This window comes from Candoia aspera, chromosome 5 (genome assembly GCF_035149785.1).
Source record: "Candoia aspera isolate rCanAsp1 chromosome 5, rCanAsp1.hap2, whole genome shotgun sequence".
Lineage (NCBI taxonomy): Eukaryota > Metazoa > Chordata > Lepidosauria > Squamata > Boidae > Candoia > Candoia aspera.
In genome coordinates, this window is record NC_086157.1 from 47842258 (window position 1) to 47863916 (window position 21659).

Sequence of the window (21659 nt, forward strand, 5' to 3'; positions counted from 1 at the left end):
ACTATCTAATATAACATTCAAAGGCTGTTCTGGGAAAAGGGACAAGGCTAACAGAAAAGCGGCTAACTCAGCCTGTTGGGCAGATGCTTGTGGGCCTGTTAGGCGTTTATGCCATTTGCAATTATTTTGCCATGTACAAGCCCCTATGGTTTTGGAGCCGTCTGTAAAAACAGTGAGGGCTTCCTTGAGTGGCTGCTGAACGAACGGCGAGGTTAGTGTGAAGGGTACTGTTCGCAACAGTTGCAATCGAGGATCAGGGGGAAGATGGCATGACACCTGGCCACACCAGTCCTCCAAGGCATCCTGCAGTGCAGTGGAGTTTTGTAGGAGGGGTTCCCATTGAGTAACCTTAAGGGGAATGTACAGGGTGGAAACATCCAGTCCCATTAGGGCTCTAATCCTCTTCCGGCCTTTCTCAACAAGAGAGGCCATTTGTGCTGCTCTGGTGATGATGGATGTCTTAGGTGTGTGTGGCAAGTGTAGCCATTCTAAAATATGTAGATGTTTTTTATCAGACGTTTGGACAATGATGGCAGTCAATAATTGATGTGTTGAAAGAATGGCAAGAGAGGGTGGTTTGTCAGTGAGCGCACGGTCCACCCATTGGGTCGTAAGGACGGCATTGACCTGTTGTAGGGCATGCAATTGTTGTTCTGTAAGGTACACCTTGTCAGCTGGGTTTGTCAAACCCACTAACGCTTGGAATAAAGGTGATAACATGGGTGTAGTTAAAGCGAGGTATGCACGGGCCCAGTTAATGACCCCCAGACATTGTTGTAATTGGACCAAGGTGGTCGGCTGGGGAAGCGTGAGCATAGGTAGAAGTGGGGCAGCCGTGGAGGCTAAAACTTTGTGGCCTAGATATTGCATTGGATAACGAGACTGGACCTTTTCTGGTGCAACGTGCAACCCTGCTGTTGCTAGGGTGGCTAAAAGAATAGGAAAAGTTTTTTGAACTGTCCCTTTCGGGCCCTCAGCAGCGACTAAAATGTCATCCATATAATGATACACAAGAAAATGCGGAAATTGGGATCTATAGGGTTGCAATGCTTTATCGACAAAAAATTGGCACATTGTGGGTGAGTTCAACATGCCTTGTGGGAGGACCTTCCACTGGTACCGAGCAGTAGGCTTTGAATTGTTAAGTTCCGGTACCGTAAATGCGAAAATAATTCTGTCCTTTTGTGCCAAAGGTATGGAAAAAAAACAATCCTTGAGGTCTATTACAATAAGGTCGTGCCCTTCCGGAATCAAGTTGGGGTTGGGAAGTCCACACTGCAAAGGTCCCATGGGCTGAAGGATGGTGTTGATAGCCCTAAGATCCTGTAGGAGGCGCCATTTGCCAGACTTCTTTTTGATGACAAATACCGGAGTATTGTATGGGCTGGTGGAGGTTTCGATATGGCCTTCAATTAACTGCTGTTGGACCAAGATATGTAAGGCGTCCAGTTTCTCTTTGGTGAGTGGCCATTGATCAACCCATACCGGCACAGAGGTTTTGAGAGAGAGAGAGAGAGACCCTAAAGGGTCCTGTAAAGCCATTAGGGAAGTTGAATAAAAGCGTGGAACTGTGAAAGCAAGTCACGGCCCCATAGGTTACAGTGCAAAGGCAAGATATAAGGCTTTAGATAAGCTGTAATATGAGAATGAGCAGTCACAGCAGAAAGCCAATGAGAGCTGACCTTAGCGGCCTGTGCTCCGCCTACTCCTTGCACCGAGGAGGCTTCGGCGATAGGCCAGGAGGAGGGCCATTCAGCGGAACGAATGACAGAGACGTCGGCGCCGGTGTCAATCAAGCCTTCGAAAGAGCGACCATTTAGTGTGACAAGGAGGGTGGGTTTAGAGGTTTGGACTGGTTGCTGCAAGGCAAACAATGATGGCATATCAGGAGAAGGGAGAAGTATGAGCGTGGCGACAATTGTTCCTTTATCTAAGGAAAAGCACCTATCTCCCACTCCTGCCAGAGCAATTTGTGTCAAATCTGACGAGTCATACAAATAGGGAGCAGCAACCATTCCCTCAAGCGTGAGCGAGGAGTTGGGAATAAGCAAAGCAGGGGTAAAAGGAGGGAGGGGTTTATGCAGCGTGACAACAAGAGGAAGGGAAAGGACAGCCCCCGGATCGTCATACAAAAGATCCTCTGCCAACTCCACAGGGAAGCTGGTGATGGGTAATTCAGCCTTTGGGGCGGGGTTAGCTGACAACCCCCGATCTAGTTTTCCGAAGGCTGGTGAGGGGAGGAGTTGTTGCGACATTGCGAGGCCCAATGATAGCCTTTGCGGCACCTGGGACAAGGAGTTTTAGGTTTGGAGGGGGGGGGCGGCCCCCTTTGAGTGGAAGGGGGCGCCCCACCTCCCCCGGGTGCACGGCATTGATTCTTAAAGTGGCCCGGCTTCCCACAATTGAAGCAATTTCCATGACGAGTGATTGCGAGGGCTTCCGGGGAATGGAGCTGAGGGGAGGGGTTAGTAGAAGGTAGCGAGGTGGTAATGGCGGCAGCGAGAGCGCTCACTTTATGAGAGGTGGTACCAACGATTCTGCAGAGTTGCAGGAAGTCTGCAAGCTTTACACCCGGTTGATTGACTGCGGGTTGCAGAATGGTCTGGCAGTCATGATTAGCGTTAGAGAAAGCAAGTTTCATTAGCAGCTCTTGTTTAGCCGTGGCATTATCAATTTGTCGGTCTAAAGCAATCTGAAGGCGACTTATGAAGGAAGCATATGGCTCATTTGGTTCTTGCATTATTTTCAAAAACGTTTGGGTGGATTGAGAGTCGGAATCATCCACTCTTTTGAGAGCATTCATGGCGCACATGTGAATAATAGCAAAACAACGACGGGGGGAGTTCTGTTGCTGGACTAAGGTTGCGAATTGTCCCTTTCCTAATAATTGATTTGCGGTCACCCCTGCGGGAAGACCTCTTCTAATTTCTACTTCCACCCCTTTGTCGTATTCAGATTGCCACACAACGTATTGCGCCGGGGTCATAAGCATAGAAAAAAGCATTTTCCAATCATACAATAACATAACAGTGTTAGCAGTAACTAAAGAGTCTAAAACTCCCCTAGTAAAAGGAGAGTGCAAGCCGTAGGTGGTTACAGCATCTTTGATTTGTTTCAAAACCTTAAGTTCAATATTGTTATACAAATTTCCTCCCGCCGCCCCTAGGCCGATGGTCATGGGAAAGGCAGAGGGACTCTCCATTTCCAATGAGAGGGGGGAGGAGAGGAGTTCAGTGATGGCGCCTCCTAGGGGGTGGTGTTGAGGGGAGTCGGGGGTTGGAGCTGAAGGGGGAGGAGGAACGGCTGGGTATGGAGGGGGTGGTGGTGAGGCAGCATCGAGATGGGCGGCAAGAGGGGGTGGGGTTTTTGGGCCGGGAGGAGAAGGGCAAGTTTCCGGGGAAGACGGGGGAGGGTAAAGAGTGTTGATGGCCGCCATAACAGCCTTCCAGGCAGTCAGAATAGGCACGGGTGCTCGTGGGGTATCATGAAAATATTTTCCTATCCTTTCCCAAGTGGATGCTTTGAGCGACCCCTCTGAAGGATAGACAGGGCAGTGTCTCTCCATGTACAGTAGGAGTTGAGTCACCGAATTTTTTGAAATGGGAAAGATGGTCGTACCGTTAGCCTTTTGACAAGAGTTAGCCTTCTTCACTAAATCATAAAGTTCGTCCCTATGAACTGACGAAACTTTGGAGAGTGGGGAGCCCATTACTTACGATTGCAGAGCCTTTGCCAGGTGCGTAGTAACGAGAGTGAAGGCAGTGCACCTCTAGACAGAGATCACACTGTGAGACCGAAGGGATCCCGGACGAGCCCCCAGTTGTCGCGTCGCGCGACCAGTCCTTCGCCCTTCGGTCTATGGGATTCCCTGGGGGGGAATGAGCCAACGATTCCCTCGCAAGGGTGAGGTCGAAAAAACAACGGTAGGTACAGGATTCTTTTGTGGTGAGAGACGCCACATCTCAGGAGGTTGCTGGTACTGCCTCCTGGTGCCACGCCCCCACCTCCTTTTATTCAGCAGTTCTATCAGGGCGGGGGAGTGAGTACAAAGAGAATAGGGAAATACAAGTCATGCCCTTATAAGGGAATATACAGCATTCTGAGGCTACGTGAGAGACATGCAATCTAGCTGTGCAGTAATGGAGTCAGGTTCGTCACAGGTGGCAACCTTTGAAAGGGCTTCAGAGGACAGAGTTGTGATCCTCAGTTTTGGGGCTTCAGATTGTATACCTTGATTTAGGAAATGGCTGAATTGACAGCATAGTTAAGATGTTTTGTGTAATAGTATTAATTCTACTTAGACTCTATTGAAAAATAACAATTGTACAATGTGACTCTTTGTGTATGTGTGGGAAAATAACTACTAGCACCACCAATTAATAGCATCCCATTGTTTCTTCCTTAGAGAATTTTCTCTGGAAATATAAAGGTTAAAGTGGCACAGTTACAAGTGGACAAACATCTGGAGTGATTCTACAATGAAAGCTTAATCTGGAAGCAGTCTTAGGATAATGCATATCTTCCTTTAAATTAAATTTTAAATTAAAATCCTTTAGAATTTAGAATTTGGAATCTGGATGTTGGATCTCCACCAAATAAGTCATGGAATAAATTGTATTTTAGAAAGTTTTTTAAAAGATATAAAATGGTTTGCAGTGTAATAATTTCAAGCACAGACTGGGTATATTACAATTTCTAATATATATATATATATATAAATATCTTTTAGGTTCAGCCATCTTTGGTGGAAACTCTGTGCAGATACAAAGCTGATTTGGAGATTATCTTCAATATGATTGACCAAGACCATTCTGGTATGTTAAAACTTTAGCTTTCTAAAAACAATGCCAAAGTAGCATGTCTAAGCCTAGGGAAGAGAGCTATACCATAGTAGGATGAAGTAGGGAATGAGGAACTTCCATTTATTAAGTTATCTTAAAATACTTCAAGTCAGCTTTTTTTTTTAGTTAAAAGCATTCAGATATTGATCTGAGGGATGTGTGCAGCAGTTGTTTGTTTTTCACCTAGTGAGTGAAGCTAAACCACAATACATATCAACTACAAATAGAGACAATTAGTTGGTCCTTCTAGTCATTTAGTTCTTCCAAAAAGCATGATCTCTCTTGCCTATGTGATGCTACACTCTACAGAAAAGCTCTAGTTACACTGACAGGTTAATAACTTCCTCCCAAATGCCTCCATTTCTCCCTTCCTGCTCTATAAGTTGGATCCACAAAGTGATTTGGTTTCAACAGTATGAACCATTATGCACAAACAGTCCTAAACAGTGGCCTTTGGTTTTGATGCAAAACAAAAAACCTGTGTCTTACATAGTTAGTTATATCTTGCACTTACAGCAATTTCCTTGCTTTATGTCTGCTATCTTGTTTATTGTGCTACTGATTAGCACAGCATTCAGAAAATAAGTTATTGGGTGGTCAAGAACTACAAGGAATTTTTAAAAAATAGAATAATAAGCAAACAGTACCAACAGAGGCCATGTTAGTGGTTGTGGAGTCCATTCTGCACAGATATAGCATAACTGGGTCTTCACAGCCTGGACCCTCTCTGATTTTAGCTACAGCAGTTATGGAATCCTAGCACTGAGAGTCACACCAACTTTCTGCACCCATCCAGTCTTGGAGGCTTGGAGCCTACTGCCCAAATTCATGAATTGGAACCCTTAATAGCCCAGTAATCCCATACAATCCAATAAAAATACTGTAACTGAAACAAATATTTTCAATAAATTGCAAAAATCAAACCGAGCCATGTTTTCTAGGGTGAAGAATTCCATGCTATGATTACACACACAACCCTCCTCCCCTGAAAACCACAGCTTTCCCATTTTATTACATACTGTGCTTCATTTCAGAAAGAAGAGGCAGAGATTCTAGGAGCTCACATGGACTATACAGATTCATATGAACATAGCCTGCCTTTAGGTAGGAAGGTCCCATGCTGTTCACAGTTTTAAAGTTTATAACCAGCATTTGAAATCACACCAGGCATAGATCAGTAACCTGTATGACTGATGTAGCTTGAAGTTCTATACAGTGTTCTTCAGACTCCACAATCCCAAGTACACTCTCATATACAGAAGTAACATATATAGGGTCCTTATGAGTATTTGCAATGCCACTTGTAACACCAGTTTTCCCTCTGTTTAGGCCTTATTTCTGTTGACGAGTTCCGCCAGACATGGAAACTCTTTAATGTGCATCTGAAGAATGATGTGAGTGATGAATCCATTGACAGTTTAGCCCGCACCATGGATTTTAACAAAGATGGTAGCATTGACTTCAATGAATTTCTGGAGGCTTTCCATGTGGTACATAAATTTGAGAATCGATACCATCACTAATGAAGTTGGATTTCAGAGAAAGATTTTTTTTCTGTCACGTTTTACTATCAATGGTTTGTGGCCTTAATATTGTTGTGTTGGAATTATCAGCATTCTTGAAGAACCAACTAGTTGGAGAAAGTACTCCTTCTTAATATATTTACTTTTTATAAAAACATGGCAAAATTTGTTAATGAGAAACAAAAATGTACAAGCTGGTCAAGATGGTTTAAAGAATAATATAGACCATGTTAACAGTAATTTAAGTAATGCCATATTTTAATTCTTTTGAAACTCTTCTTCATAAACAGTCTTTTCCTGCGCAAGTGGTAGATGGATCATACATACTGTTTTTCCTAAGCTGGTGCCTTCAAGATGCATTGGTTTCAACTTCCATACTTCTTAGTGCAAGCATTACTCATGCTGCTGAGATAATGCTTAGTAAGAGTTATGAACCATGTACATTTCACCTGTGTGGTTCTCTGATGCGTCCCAGCGAAGCTGACACTGCATCATCTTCATACAGCTCTGCTTGTGTATTCTTATGACACATGAAATCTGACAAACAACAATTGTATGATACAGAATAGCTGTAGCTTATTTTAATTTCAGAATATTGATGAGAGGAGGCCTGAAAGATCAATAGTTCCACTGGTATAAGCATTTTTATTTTTACTATAGCTGTTGTTTTTTTTACTAGTTTTGACATGTCAGACATTACGAACTTATAAACCTTGCTGGATCCAACCACAAGCCTATCTAATCCTTTCTGTTCCTATGGTGGCCAACCACCTGCCAGTAGGAAGCCCTCAGACAAAAAGTGATGGAAGATGATAGGTGATCCCCCATGACTTTGGCTAATATTCTTTTAAATCCATCAACTAGCCATGCTTATATCACAACAAATTTCATAGTTTAACTGTGATTATATAACATTTTCCTTTTTTCTGTATGTCTTCACTGGATGTCTCCCTAGTCACTTTTTCCATACTATGTACATCTCTATCACTTTTAGTGTGTCGGGCGGTTTTCCCCCTGAATTAAGGAAATAGAGGTAGACATGGTAGCATTTCCTCATCGGAGAGTTCATCAGCCCCTGCAACATACTGAGATGATCTCACCAGAGAGAGATCTACACAGCCCAGTTTATCTTGGCAGTTTAATTGCGCTCAATTGTGGAACCCACAGAGCATTGTTCAACTTGGCTTCCTGGCATTACTTCCCTTAACATTCCATTTTTCCTTGGCTGCTTTTACGTTTTTTAAAATGACTGGTTTTCATGCACTACCAAGTAAAATGTATTTCAGTCTTGAACTATTAGAATTCTTCCTAAGAGAAGTCATTTCAAATAACGGCTAAATGAATGGATGGAGGAAAAGTGTCCAGCTAAAGAGAAGAAAATAAGAGAAGAGCTGTATCTGAAGGCAGTGGGTGGGGGAATGGTCACTTTCAGATCCTCAAGGATCAAATCCTGTGAATCCTGTAGTTGCTAGGAATCTAGGGACTATAGGATTTCTGCGCTACACACCACTTGCGAAAATAAGAATTTAGACATGGATATCCACTCTTCATCTTCTGCTATGAAGACAGCCGAAAAGAGCTAATTCATAAACACGCTAATTTATGCAGCCTGCAAGTTGAATATTTTCTTTTGGCACTTCTCTAATCCCTTCTGAAAATGATCCATTTTCAAAACTCCATTTGTGGTGTGTAGGTGCCCTCCAGCTGTTAGAGCCAGGGAAATGTCTGGATTTAAGATGATACAGACTTAATTCATGAATCCAATACAGCTGGATTTAGAGGATGAAAAAATTTTGAATTGTTTCCTAAAAAATATAGCTTTCTACCTTCTTAACACTTTATATGAAATATATTGATTTTTAAAGCAACTTCAGTAATAGTCATACAATATGAGGAATTTGCAAAGCTTTAAATAAGAATCATGCTGAAAGACATTTTAAGTCCCATGTCATGGTTTGAGGTTATATGATGCACCTCCTTGATTAGCCTAGCAGATTTGTAATTAATGTCTGCTGGGTAGATATTTGAGCACTACTTTCAGTTCCATAATGAAAAAAAGGGATGTAATAAATAATCTCTATACTTACTCTATGAAAAAGGAATCCTGGAGGCATTAATGCCATTTGGACCCCACTGAGTGTTGACTTCAGATGCTGAAGAAACATTCTATGAAATTACTGTATGTGATGGCTATCTAGCAGTGAGCAGAAGGAATGCTGTCAGTAGTTGATAAACTTTACTGTTATTCAAAACAGTTATAGGATTGAGTTGTGACTTAAAGTCCAAGTATGTACAAAATAATCTTTCCAAAAACAGCATGATGTTGCACGGCAAATTATTACAAGTAGTAATGATAAACTATGTATTTAACTTAGATCATAAAATTATTCAATGAACTTTATTTACACAGGCTTTATAGCTGGTTTTATGGCTAGTTCTCTCCTACATTTAGCTTTCATGTACTTGTTTCTTTGTGAAATATGCATGTAAATTTGAAGTAACAGTATCCAGCACCCCACTGGACCTGATTATGCAAGCTCAAGGCCAGCAAAATTATGGCAAAGAAGCAGACTGTTCAATATTCATGCTAGTTCCTCTTCCTGGACTTACTATGATGAATATGTGCCGCCTTTTACTATCAATAAATCCATTCATATTTATGTTGAAATCATAAATCCATGTCATCTCTCTACTCAGAATTAATTTACCCCTCCTCCCGCAATACCCAATATGTGCTTTTAATGTAGACCGAGAATGAAATGTATTTATTTTGTTTGAATTTATTAGATGACAGACTATAGTTTTGCACTGGCAAATTTACTGAAGCAACGGCATTCATAGTTGATTTTTACATGTGTAAAGAGCAAATCATTGGCTGATGGATCTTTATGTTTTGGGATAGATGCCAGAAACTGAAGTGAGACTAGAAATGATGGGAAAAACAAATTCCATTCATAGATAGTCAAGGAAATTATAATTAGGCATCATAAAGTAAGCATACTATACTGTACATAACATAGGCAAAATGAAGTATATTGTGCCTTCTGTTTAGGAGATGAGGCAGGGTCTGTGTGTATGTTAGAGAAGGCATTTCTACAAAGAAATAATTAACAGTACCATGTTTTGCCATTTCTTTCTTTCTTTATATATTATAGAACCATGCTTAAATGCTCAACAGTAATGCCATAATTAAACATGATAAGATTTTCCCCCTCCATTCAACAGTGTTGGAATGTTAGGAACTCAAACATGGAACAATCTGACACTGTTGAGTTTGATAAGATGTTTTATTATAAATAATAAACAGAAGAAACATAACAAAAAAAATGAAATCACAATTAAGCATCCAACTGTCTTTCCAGCTGTAATATTGACCCATTATTTCTATGAGTAACCATTTTTCCTGGAGATATATTTTCCAACTTTAAAGTTACTTAAACAAATACATAAAAATATTTCAGCAAAAACATGTTGATACATTATTCAATACTGAATACAAATGCAAAAGCATGCCTGACCTATTATTACAGATAGGACACCATTTGCTATGATGTCTATAGCATTCATTTCATGCCTTTGCTACTTAGTTATAATTACTTACTGCAGTGCTGAAATAGCAAAACAAGTATAAAAAGACATATCCAAAATTAGAGGACTAAAATTCTTTGCAAGTCCTACAATAAGTTTTTGCATTCCAGACATTCACTTCATATTTAATTTTTTTCTTTAAAAATGTCTTCTAAAATGTAGGATAAAAGAAATGCGAATGTGTGTCAATGCTCTATTACAGCAACCTCTGGAAATTTATTTCATATCTACTGTATAGGAAAACTTGGTTGAGCTGTATTTGGAATTCATTGTCTGATGACAAGATATTATCTTGGCTCAAACCAAGCCAATTTTTTCCTGTCATATCAAAGTAGCAGCATAGGCAGGTCCTTCTTTGCAACCACAGCCATTTCACCTGACAAAATGAACTGGCCAATTTTAGCCAATTGATCCTGCCAACAGGCTTAAAGTGTTGTTGTAGATTTTAGATATTTTCTGTTTCAGTATGTTCCATAAGTCTACAGCTAGTCATTCCTTGTTGAACACTTACTTTTCAATCTGTGCAGGTGTCTGACAACCTGACAAGCCAGTTGCCCAAAATAGATTAGAAATGAAAGAACTCTGACAGCATTTTAAAAACACAAACTTCATTATAGATGGATCCTTGCTATAATGATGGTGGAATAGCTAGCTGCCGGCTCTCAAATAGCTTGAAGATAGATATATTCATCTTGAATAATAGCTGTTATTGAGTACTTGGGCTTCACTTCTCCTAAGCATAGTTAGTTTATTTTTCAACTTACACTCCTATATTTCTGTATGAGGAAAGCAAAGCAATTTTTTTCAACAAAATGCTGCCTTATATACTAGCAAGTACTGTATACTTTTTTCCAAACACCAGATCTGACCCTGGTTTGACATGACGGAGATCAGAGCTATGGACAGGTGTGCATATCAGTAGCATGTATAAGAAAATGTCTTAAGCCAGCCCTGCCAAACAGTTGCAGACCAATCCTAAATTGCCAAAATGATCAAGGTCCATCTAATCTCACATTAGGCTGGTCAAGAATGGGTGCTGCCTCCAAACCCTTAGAAGTGCACAAGAAAATATGTGTTTCCTTTTTCCCATTTAACTGAGGCTGTTAAAAATTATCAAAGACAAATCACAGCCTGGTCTAACTTTATGCACCACTCTCAGCAAGGTACGTCCTTGTTTGATTTTTCTTTTGACCTTTTTTCCACTGGCAGATCTCCTGAATCTTGAAGGCACAGTGATTTGTTTCTCTCCTATTTTGTTTCAGCCAGCACATTTTTAACTAATGTAGTACCATTATTTGATGATATAGAAACCTTGATGTTGATCGGTCAATTAAACCAAACAGCAAAGATTAATAAGCAAATGGCTGAAAACAAGTATTTTCATATAAATTATCTAAGATAAATGATTACCCTGAGATAAACAGTTACTCAAAAAGAAGTGAAATCAGGATATAGTACTGTATTAAATATCTCAATATTCTTGAAAGAGAACATACAGTAATGATCAGAAGTGTAGCTTTCAGCTTTTAAAACTTAAGAGCTACAACTGATTAATAGGAGCAGATTGCAGGACTGCAGGAGAGAGCTGTAATTTGGCATTTATTTCATTGTAATTTGAGCCAAAGAGATTGATTTTTCCAATATCAAGATTAACTCAGATTGAGAGGTGGGAGCACATCAAGATATGCAAATCAATTATTGTAAACATAATCAAATACTTATTCTAAACACGAACAGCTTGTACTATCTTCATTTGGACAGATATTATTTCCACTTGTTTTAACAAATATAAACCTCTCTCACGGTAGGGAATAATAAAATGCTAATTCTAGATTGGGGAATGGTCTTATTTAGGAACCTAAGTAGAACAGCTCAGCTGTAAATATTCTGTTTACAGTCAACACCATACAAATATTGGCTATACTCCTAAGATAGATACATTTGAAAGCACAAAAGTTCATCTTAGGCTTTTATATTACATTATCCATTAACAGAATAACAATGTACACCATCAAGTGACACATATATTAATCAGAATAAAGACACATGCTCCTTTCACAAGCACTATTATGATCTATAACAGGCTTTTGTTATTAAAGTACCTTCAGTTCTTTAAACAGAAAACCAGAATTTCTTCCTGTTTAGAAATACTATATGCCTTCTTGGGGATAGTTGTTGGTTTTGGTTTATTATATGCTTTCTGGAGTTGCAATGTTTGAGTTTGGGTGGTGATAATAATAGTTGTTGTTTATGATCATCTTACAAGAGAGAGACGGTTGCTCCAAGTAGCCACGTTTGGCTGGCTGAAGAGTCTTCCTCCTCTCCTGCAGTTTCCTGTTCCTTTTGAACAGCTGCTTGGGAAAGCCTAAGAGCTACCTGGACAGGAAGACAAGCAACATGGACAAGGCACTGCAGGGGAAAGTGACTGTTATTTCCTCTAATGAGAAACCTCCACTGGATCTTGGTGACTTCTGTGCTCACAAAAAGAGATAGTATAGCCAAACTTGTACTTAACAGGACCAATTAAGTTTTTGATCTTCTGCCACATTTTATCAGTACGTTTTGCCCAGTCATCTGCCTTTCAGATAGCAGGTTTACAGATATCAGGAAATAACACCATTCATTTTTCTTACCTCTTTTCCAATACATTCTGAAGTAGAGATTGTTTCACTTGAGAACTTCTAGCATTTGTGGGTACAGAAACTTAACTTCTACTTATGTTGAAACATCCAAGAGAAATAAATCTACTTCGTGAATATCCAAGATGTACAAACAGTATCCTTTCCAATAAAGAATATCCTTATATAATCATTTTTTCTTATCCTCCTATGGCAGGAGTTAGGACAATTCTTTTCCTCTTAATTTTTAAGTACCTTTTTTCAGTTTCTCTGAGTCATTTTATTTTTGAATTATCACACAATTAAGTTACATGGATATAATTCTAAAACAAATTACAGCTGAATATACATAATGCTGCATTTGCAAACTCCTTGTATTCTGCCTCTGGGTCCAACATCTTTTACATGAAAATGGTGCCTGTGCGTTCAATTCAGTTGGCTTCAGTTTTGTTAACAACTACAGCATAAAAATAAAGATAGAAACATTTTATTCTGAATTATGAATAGCACTCTTTAATGTGGCTTTCGCCTACTTGCTTTAAAGTTTGGAGTGTAACTTAATTAAACGAGACACTAATTTTTTTAAAAAAACTAACAGAGCAATTATTTTAACATGTTCCACTAGTACTTTCACTAACAGCAGTAGTCCTATAAGTAATGTCTCGTCACCAACATTACCAACAATGAATCAACAGCCGTAATTTAGCTCATTTGGTATTCTTCTTTGCTACTATTATATATGGAATTTTAAAAGTCCCACAATGGCAGGAAATGTACAAAGATTGAAACAAAAAAATGACTGATCCCAATATTCTTTCCATCTAGAAGCAGGAACGGCTAACTGCAACAGATAACAGTTAAATAAACATCGTATGTAGTAGTAATTTAGATGCTGGGCTTTATCTTCTGTATAAGGGACCTGGCCACACTTGTAACAACAATTTCCTACTCTAACTTTACATCATATGCTACTTGCCAAGTGGCAAGGAATTTTTTGATGCACATTCTAAATCCTCTTACAGATACATGAAGCCCATCTGAGGAACAATTTAAACCAGCTTTAAGATCTCCCTCCATACAAAAAATTGAAAACGTAAAACGTCCATTACTAGTCTTCTACCCAGTTTACAACACGTGAACAACCAATCAGTAGAATGAGCCAAGCATTCCCAGAAAGCTTCTGCTTCTCTTTCTCTCTTTGTGCCTTTGATTCAATGCTGACTCTTGACGACTACCTGGACTAGTCCCTGCAATTTTCTTGCCAAGGTTTTCAGAAGTAGTTTGCCATTGCCTCCTTCCTAGGGCTGAGAGATAGTGACTGGCCCAAGGTCACTCATTTGGGTTTGTGCCTAAGGCAGGACTAGAACTCACGGTCTCCCAGTAAAACATTAATAACAGATATGTCTTAAAGCATCACATCTAGCTGTTCATCCAATGATCATATACAGGCAGATATTCTACCCATGGGTTTGCTGGCTAGAAATGCATCTTTTTTCACTGCATTATTACCTTTTAGATTTCACTGCTTCAATACTCTCAAATGAACTGTTAACGCCCATTTCCTTCTCTGTTACAGGCACTCCTCTCCATGTAATATTTTCCATTAATTTCAGCTTAGGTTCATACTAGTTTTAATAGAGCTCCTCTTCTTCATAAATGCAGAAGAATAGGACTCACTTTATTATGAAAAATGAAATGTTGATCACAATTCAAATCTAATATTTCTATGCTTATATTAAGCCAACAATGCAAAACTCAGGAGCTGCAGCAGGTTTGTGTGTGTGTGTTTGTGTTAGAAAGCTACTTTCCTCCCTTGAAATTAAATTTAGCCTTTTTTTCCCTGCACCAAAAATACAGTGATTAATTGTAGGAACATGAGTCCAAGGTGATCCAGACAATGTTCTGCAGGAGAACTGCACAGAATTGTGCCTTTGGTCTTGCTTCCAGGCCAATGTCTTACGTCAATGGTAAAATTATGCAGGTAAGGTTGAGGTAGCATGAGAAGCTGTAGAATAGCCTTCCCCAGCAGTCTCCAGGTGTATTGGGACTCAACTTCCAGAATTCCTAGCCATCGAGGCCTTGCGAAATTATGGTTCCAGGGGAAAAGCTTTAAGAATGGATGTTTGTATTTTGGACAGTTTATTGCATCAGGCAACCTGTGCTTGGCAAAAATTCCTGGAGGTAACTCGCTACCGCTTTCGTTAGGTAAGTCATGGTGCCATAAGCACCACTTGGAGCACTGTCATAGAAAAAGTAACAGATACCCGTGACTACATCTTGTTCCAAGAAGCCATCAGTTGCTCCGAGGGATTTCTGGGGGGAAAAGTGAAGAGAAAGAAGTCTTCAAGCATAAAACAATCCTCAGTTGAAGAAAGTCAAATAACCTAAAGCGTTATTTTTCAGAATATGAGCTCATTAGCTTTAACCTCCAAAAAGGGGCTACACCTAAATCTGCATCTTGAATGAGCTGCTGAGACTTGTATACATGTAGATTTACTGTATGAGGGTCAGCCATACCTTCCTCCCAATTCAACAGTAGATTGTCAATTGGGAGTGGTGTCAACGGAAGTCAACATGCAGTTTGCTCAACTGATGAATAAGAGAGTCAGTTATTACTCCATCAAATAAAAATAATCACTCAGTGAAACTCAGGCTGAAGAATGAAGGAATAAGTGTATGCAGAGGTTTTGTGATTCTTTTTCAGAAATCACATCAACAGAAGGAAAAAGCCAAGAAGTTAAGCCATAATCCATAAACTACTCCAGAAAGGGAATCCAAACAGTGTTTACAGATCACAGAAACAGACTTCATTTATTCTGGAAACGGTTAAACAGGAAAAGTTTAAACAGAAATTATTACAATGATCTGTTTAAGAGACTAATATATTTTGAATGGTGAATGGACTATAAATATGGTCATAGAACCAGAATGCAAGAATAATTTAACTGAATAGGATCTACAGTAAATGCAAAATTAAATCCAACTTTTTTCTGTACACAAGAAATGGGCAACCTGTGATTCTGGGACCATAAACAGCCCCTGAGACTTTATTCTGAAGCCTAAAAAGCTTATTAAAGACTGTATCTGCCAACAGTTGATGGCAGTTTCCTATCATTCTGAAGTAGGAAACCCACAAAAAATAAAATGGAAGTTCTAAAATAAGCTTGCCACAGAAGTCAGAGAGGCTTGCTCTAATCTCTCAAAAAAATCCAGAAAAAAATGAAAAATCCCAGTCAAACATGCATGCATGATTTGCCCACATTTTGTACCATCACTTAATCTACTTAGTAAGATTCCCACGAAAACCATTATGTAAACTCTTGGCAACCCACAATTTGCCAGCTTTGCAGTAGGATACAAGTGGTTTGGTCTTACACTGTTTTAACAGCTCTAATACTATATTACAATCATGATACAGTAGCAGACTTACCATCATTGCATGTATCGATGTAGATTGTGGCTTGTTTCACAACAAACAACCATGTGATTTCTTTCTGGTTTAGCATTACATGTGAATCTATTTGTTTTGGCTTAGGTGATATGCAAGCCAGGTTGCTGCTACAGCTTGCTATAGCACTATACAGTATGTACTACAGTATGTACAGTATGTATGCAGTCACTGCTTGGTAACTGCACACATGTGCCCATTTTGGGGCATTGATACACCTGGAATTTATAATACAGTTACATATAGCAAAATAGACAAGCAAAAGCAAATAATGTACTGATAAAGCTACTAGTTATTTATGATGTAGTGCAGAACCCCAAAGTAGCTCTAAAGAAAGGGCTGGTATTAAAGGTTGCCAGGTATATACCCTATTAAGGACGTCTGCCAACTCTTCTTTTAACTGTCTCATTAAATGCCTTGCTTGAGAGAATGCAAGCAAGAAAAGCAGCTGCCAGTAAGTCCCCTGTCCTTCCTCTATGCAGGGGTATAGATTGGCTTCAGAAGGACTGGGCAAGCAAACGGGTATGAACAGTGAGAAAATAGGGTATATGGGGTGGAGAATAAGGACTTCTCACCCAAGAATCCTCCCAAATCCTAGAGCCACACCTTTAGAAGCCTCTTTAGATACAGTAAGAGGAAAACATCCACTACACCTACCTGTTCCTGAAGGAAGAGGTCATTTGCTATGTGCACAATCCGATCCACATGAATTATGCCCCCAATGCTATTCACATCTATTTCTGACAACAGGGTCAGTACAAGGATGGCTTCCACTAATAATTGTCTGTATTCGGGCTGGGGTACATGGTTCAGCACTGATTCCACATGGACAGCAAACTTAATTTCACAAGCAGTCATCTATAAGGAAGTATGATATTGGTAGGAAATAAAAAGCGGGGGGATAAGATTGACAAGCATGACATCATTGAAACTGAACATCTAAAACCTTTTACATGTGGTGAGGTCAATAAGGCCACTTGCAGTCAAAGTTAAAAGGCTGAAGATTCTGATTGAAGAAATGACTAGAATTCCTTCTAAAATAACGTTTGAATGCTGTCAGTGACACCAGAGTTGCGTTGCACTTGAAAGTGCCTTAGACTCCAGGAGGCAGAGAAGCCAGTAGGGATAGGTGATCTCCCTCCCGTATACCTTAAGCATATACTCCACTGATAGCAGAAGCCTAAAGATGTATATGGTGCTTTTCATGTTGATTTGTAAACATGTTAGAATAAGAATCTCTATGTGTGTGCCTGTGTGATGCAAATACTGACATATCTTTGCCTGTGAGATACAAATACTGACATATCTTTCTTGAGAAGAGGAAACCTGGGAGATTATGGCATTCACAGAGCACAGATTTGTATACAGTTGCAACTTTCGTTCTAGCGACTTTCGCTTACTTTTGATGGTGTGAGTGCAATATGCAAGTTTCCTGCAGTCTCAGGATACTTGAGGATTGGGTTTATAATAGAATGTGTTCTACAAAAACTTCTGCAAGTGACTATATTGAAACATTTCTTATACAAAAAGACAAGAGGCAAAGAGCTATGAACCACCAATAGAATTTATATATATTCTATCAGAAATAAGGAATACTTAAGAAGAAATCTAAAATTGGTTTGTGGACCTTATGTTTATATAGAGAGGAGAAAGGAGAAACAAAATCAAAACCAAATACTATGGAGAGTTCTGTCAGAATACTGACAGGCAATGACCTCATCACTGCAAGCAAACCCAAGCAATCTAATTTGTGTCAGAAAAATGCGGAGATGTCACATGGAATTTTTTAGTCTCAGGAGTTCTTGGGCTTATTATGTTTGATTCCTATTCTGGGACAAAATTGAATCCTGCCAAGTTCTGACAGGCCTGTTAAATTGATTCCAGGATTTTCAAATCTTTCCTAATTTATCATCTCCACACAATTATATTACCAGGATAGGAAAGATGTCGAAGCACATCCCTGTTTTTAGTTCTTTCCTTGCAAGTGTACAATTAAACTGGCACCCCGGTAGATAATGGTTGGAAATTACTTTTGCCCCCTGGTGGATTACTACTCCACCTAAGGCTTATTGGTTGCAAAAAAAGAAGCATGAAGACCTCATACACATTGCTACTCTATTGGGAAAGAGGCAACTAACATCTGGGGGTGGGGTGTGTGGGCAAATATACCCCTAGCAAGGAGCTGCTCACTCCTTTTTTTTTTTTTGGAGTTAAAATGGAGTTACAGAAGAAAGAATATAGAAACCATTTTTAATTGTAAACAATGACATTGAGCTTGGACATTTCCTCTGCAGACTCCTAATGGTGTGGTCCATACTTAGGTAGTATGATACAGTTGCAGTATGGGGTAATAAAGAATTGGTCATGAAGACTTTGAGCCATTGGATTCTCTCAACTCAGTATGCCCCAAAGACCTGTATGGTTAATATCTGTGGAGGAGAGAATCATTTATGACATCATGAGGCAGGACTGCTATGACCAGAGTTAATACTAATCTCAGAAATCCTTGGCACCATTAAAATACATATATTTTTAAAAGGGTTGGACATCACATTCTTTTTGTGCTAGTATTGTGAGAAATTCGAACTTATATGAATTGGTCTTGTCTGGCCATAGCTTAGTTTTGGTTTCAAATCATAGAACACATTAATACAACTTTGGAAGTAAACATAATATTTATAGATATAATGTGACGCTAAATTATATTCCTAACATACAGACTTTGTATTTTATGTAGAACTTTGGTTCTATTGAGCCTAGGGCTTGGCAAAGTGGATAATCTAATATAAAAGGAAAGATACTTAGTCTCCTGAACTGATTCAGGATAAAAGTCTGTTATATATTTTTTAAAAGTCTTTACCTTCTAAAAATGAGAAGATGAAGCAATGTTTCCACATGGTCTACATTTAATGATAACTTAAGGATTAAATTAATTCTACATTGATTCTAAATGGACATTACTGGATCTTCTTCTTTTCTCTAATTAGTTTTTCCCCCTTTTCTCTATTTTCATTACATACAGTTCATTTTAGTCATCAAAATGTACATGGGTTCTTCCTCACTGTCTACCCACTGCTGTATTTTTTTATCTTGGTGTTGTAGTTGTTTGTATTTCACTATTATTAAAAAATAATGCTTGTTTCAGAATAACTATACAGGTCTATGACTCTAATTAACAACCAAGCTTCAATCTTCCTTGCTAAAAACTGGACAAATAAATTTTATCTCTAAAATTAGCATGTGCCATGAAGCCATAATTAAGCCTTGGCAAGAACAGAGCTGCTCAAATACTTCAAAGCAGACAGCTGGCAATGGATCCCCCTTCCTGCCTCTTTTTACTTCTCCTCAGGAAGTAGCGTGCAAAGGAAACAAACCCAAAGAGCCATTTCACATTATGCCTAAAACCCCCTTATGTTTCATTTTTGTAACAAGCACTGAGTTTAACAGCAAAACCAAGCAGATCTGCACAAAGGAAAACCTCTGTAAATGTAACTAAGTGCCAGACGCATTTTTCACAGCTCACAGAACAAATCAAGATTTTTTAAAAGGTGACAATTATACTGCCTTTGAAATATATTTTCAAGGAGACTTCTGGTGGGAATATGATGGACTGAGCGGCTGTGCCCACAAACTCAGCGGGCAGAGCTGGCATTGTGGCAATTTTTTTGGGCACAGGCTGGTTTCTCCTGTAGCCCAGAGCATTTTTTATAGATCAAGGGAAATGCTGGGAATCAACCCATTTGTCCTCCGGATGGCGAGTTGTAACCAGGAGATTGTGGACAGTGTGCACAGTCAACAGGCAAGACTTCGCTGGGATGCTGGGATTTCATCTTTTCTGAGCTGTGCTGTAGTCCTTAAAGGGACAGTAAGTTCTTCCTTCCCACTTCTAAAGCACCCAATTTATTTTTTTAAGTTTTGTACCCTAAGAGAAGCTTTCTACAGTAAGAAGAGGTGGAATCTCTTGGTGCCTATAGTTATTTCTGGATTATATTTTTAATTTTTAAAAAAGTTTTGGCTTGTTTTTCCATTTAAAGATTAAGGAGGACTGAGAATACATAATTGCCGTCCTATTTTTTGTGCTGAATTTGAAGGATGGAATATTTTCCTACACGTTGGATTTGACTGTTTTAAATTTTCAGTTTTCTGTTCACTTTCCTTGGGACTTGTTTGCTAGTATCTTTTGTCAATTTTAGATGGAAGTTTTTCATTAACTCATTAACTCCTATTTCTGCAAGTTAAGTATCTGGGGGGCGCCATAATCTACAGCCTGAAGCGTGGAAGATTTCAAAGAAGACTTCTTAGAGTTCTGTTGTGAGCATAAGCAGACTTTTAAAGAGATCCTTTCAGAGTGCTGTGAAGCTATTCTGCAGAGTGTTCGGGACATTGGAGTAGAGATTGTTGCTGAAGTGTGTCATCTGGCTGAAAATGTTATGATGGATGATGAAGATTTTGGAAAAGATGGGAATTTTTCTGTTGTTAGTGAGATTGAAGTAATGCCAGGTAAAGATTACAGTTTGGTGCTGCGGGGGTTAAAATGACAGTCCGAGTTTAAGTCTGCACAAGGAGTTGCTTTGCTGGGGAAATGTTATGACTATGTGAGTCAGTGTTATGGAAAAGAAGAGAATATGTTTTGTGGGAGTTTTTTTGCTGAGAAGTCTGAGTTCTTGAGGGGGGCAGTGGGGCTGTTTGATTTTTGTAAAAAGAATGCCATATGTGTAATAGGGAGATATGTAAATGCCCTGGTATATTTTGAGGAGGGGTAAAAAATTAAGAATGTGTAACTGGACTGATAATGAGGCTATTAAGATTTCATTTTTTTAATGATTTGGACTAAGATTTTCAGGACTTTTGATTTTTAAGATTCAAAAGGTATTGATAAGCTATAATAACTTTTAGGTTTAATAGGGTTAAGACTGTTGTAGCATTATTAATTATAAAAGCAGACAACTTATATGTTTTTATAATTTGATTTTTATTATAGGGGACAGAAATATATAGAATAGTGGTAGGAAGGAAATAATTAAATGGATGTTGTTTTAAGTGGGAGGGAAGTGTGTGTGTGTGTGTGTTTATATAAGGGGAAGGAACAATTGTATTAGTGATTTGTCTAGGTGTCAATGGAAGGGTTTATAGAAATAATGTGATCTTGGTTTGATAAAGAGTCAGGGTTTGACTATGGATATTGCTGTATATTCTTGCCGTTGAAAGTTGGAAGTCACCTTTGTATGTAATCTTTAACATTCTTTTTTCTATTGTTTCACACTTTTTTAGTTTTTTTCTTTTTCTAGTTTTTTGTTTTTCTGTAGCTTTTATCATTTTAAACTTAATAAAATTCTTATAAAAAAAAAGAAATATGTTTTCAAGGTCAGAAAAGGCTGCAGTATTAAAATTGGAAATGCCAGGCCTTCAAGTTATCAGGTGTTTGTGGGTGAAATATATTTTTATACCTTACTAAATAAAATAAAATATTTTTTTTATATAGCCTTATGACCTAACCTTAAGAAATCTGCTTTGTGACTATGTGTAACAATTGCCGCAACCTTATGTGGAAATAAGTCTACCTAAATTAATATGCCTAGGGTTGGATTCTAAGGTTTAATTTTACTCACAACTTCTTATTATTTTCTGTTTAAGGAAGAGT

General features: G+C 38.8%; 2 protein-coding genes across 4 annotated transcripts in view; one reads left to right on the top strand and one right to left on the bottom strand.

The window, feature by feature from the left end:
• The window catches only part of PPEF1 (protein phosphatase with EF-hand domain 1), a 51420-nt gene extending 44032 nt beyond the window's left edge, over positions 1-7388 (top strand). Inside the window, exons 16-17 of the mRNA XM_063305147.1 lie at positions 4730-4814; positions 6171-7388. Of these exons, the coding sequence (XP_063161217.1) occupies positions 4730-4814; positions 6171-6364 (279 nt within the window). The 3' untranslated portion in view covers positions 6365-7388. The remainder of the gene's footprint in view (positions 1-4729; positions 4815-6170) is intronic.
• Positions 7389-9632: 2244 nt separating this feature from the next.
• Positions 9633-21659, bottom strand: part of PHKA2 (phosphorylase kinase regulatory subunit alpha 2) — a 68436-nt gene continuing 56409 nt past the window's right edge. For all 3 annotated transcript variants that reach the window (XM_063305148.1, XM_063305150.1, XM_063305149.1), the window contains 2 exons: positions 16676-16876; positions 9633-14883 (listed from right to left, as the gene is read on the bottom strand). In XM_063305148.1, coding sequence (XP_063161218.1) covers positions 14710-14883; positions 16676-16876 — 375 coding nt within the window. In that variant the 3' untranslated portion in view covers positions 9633-14709. The remainder of the gene's footprint in view (positions 14884-16675; positions 16877-21659) is intronic.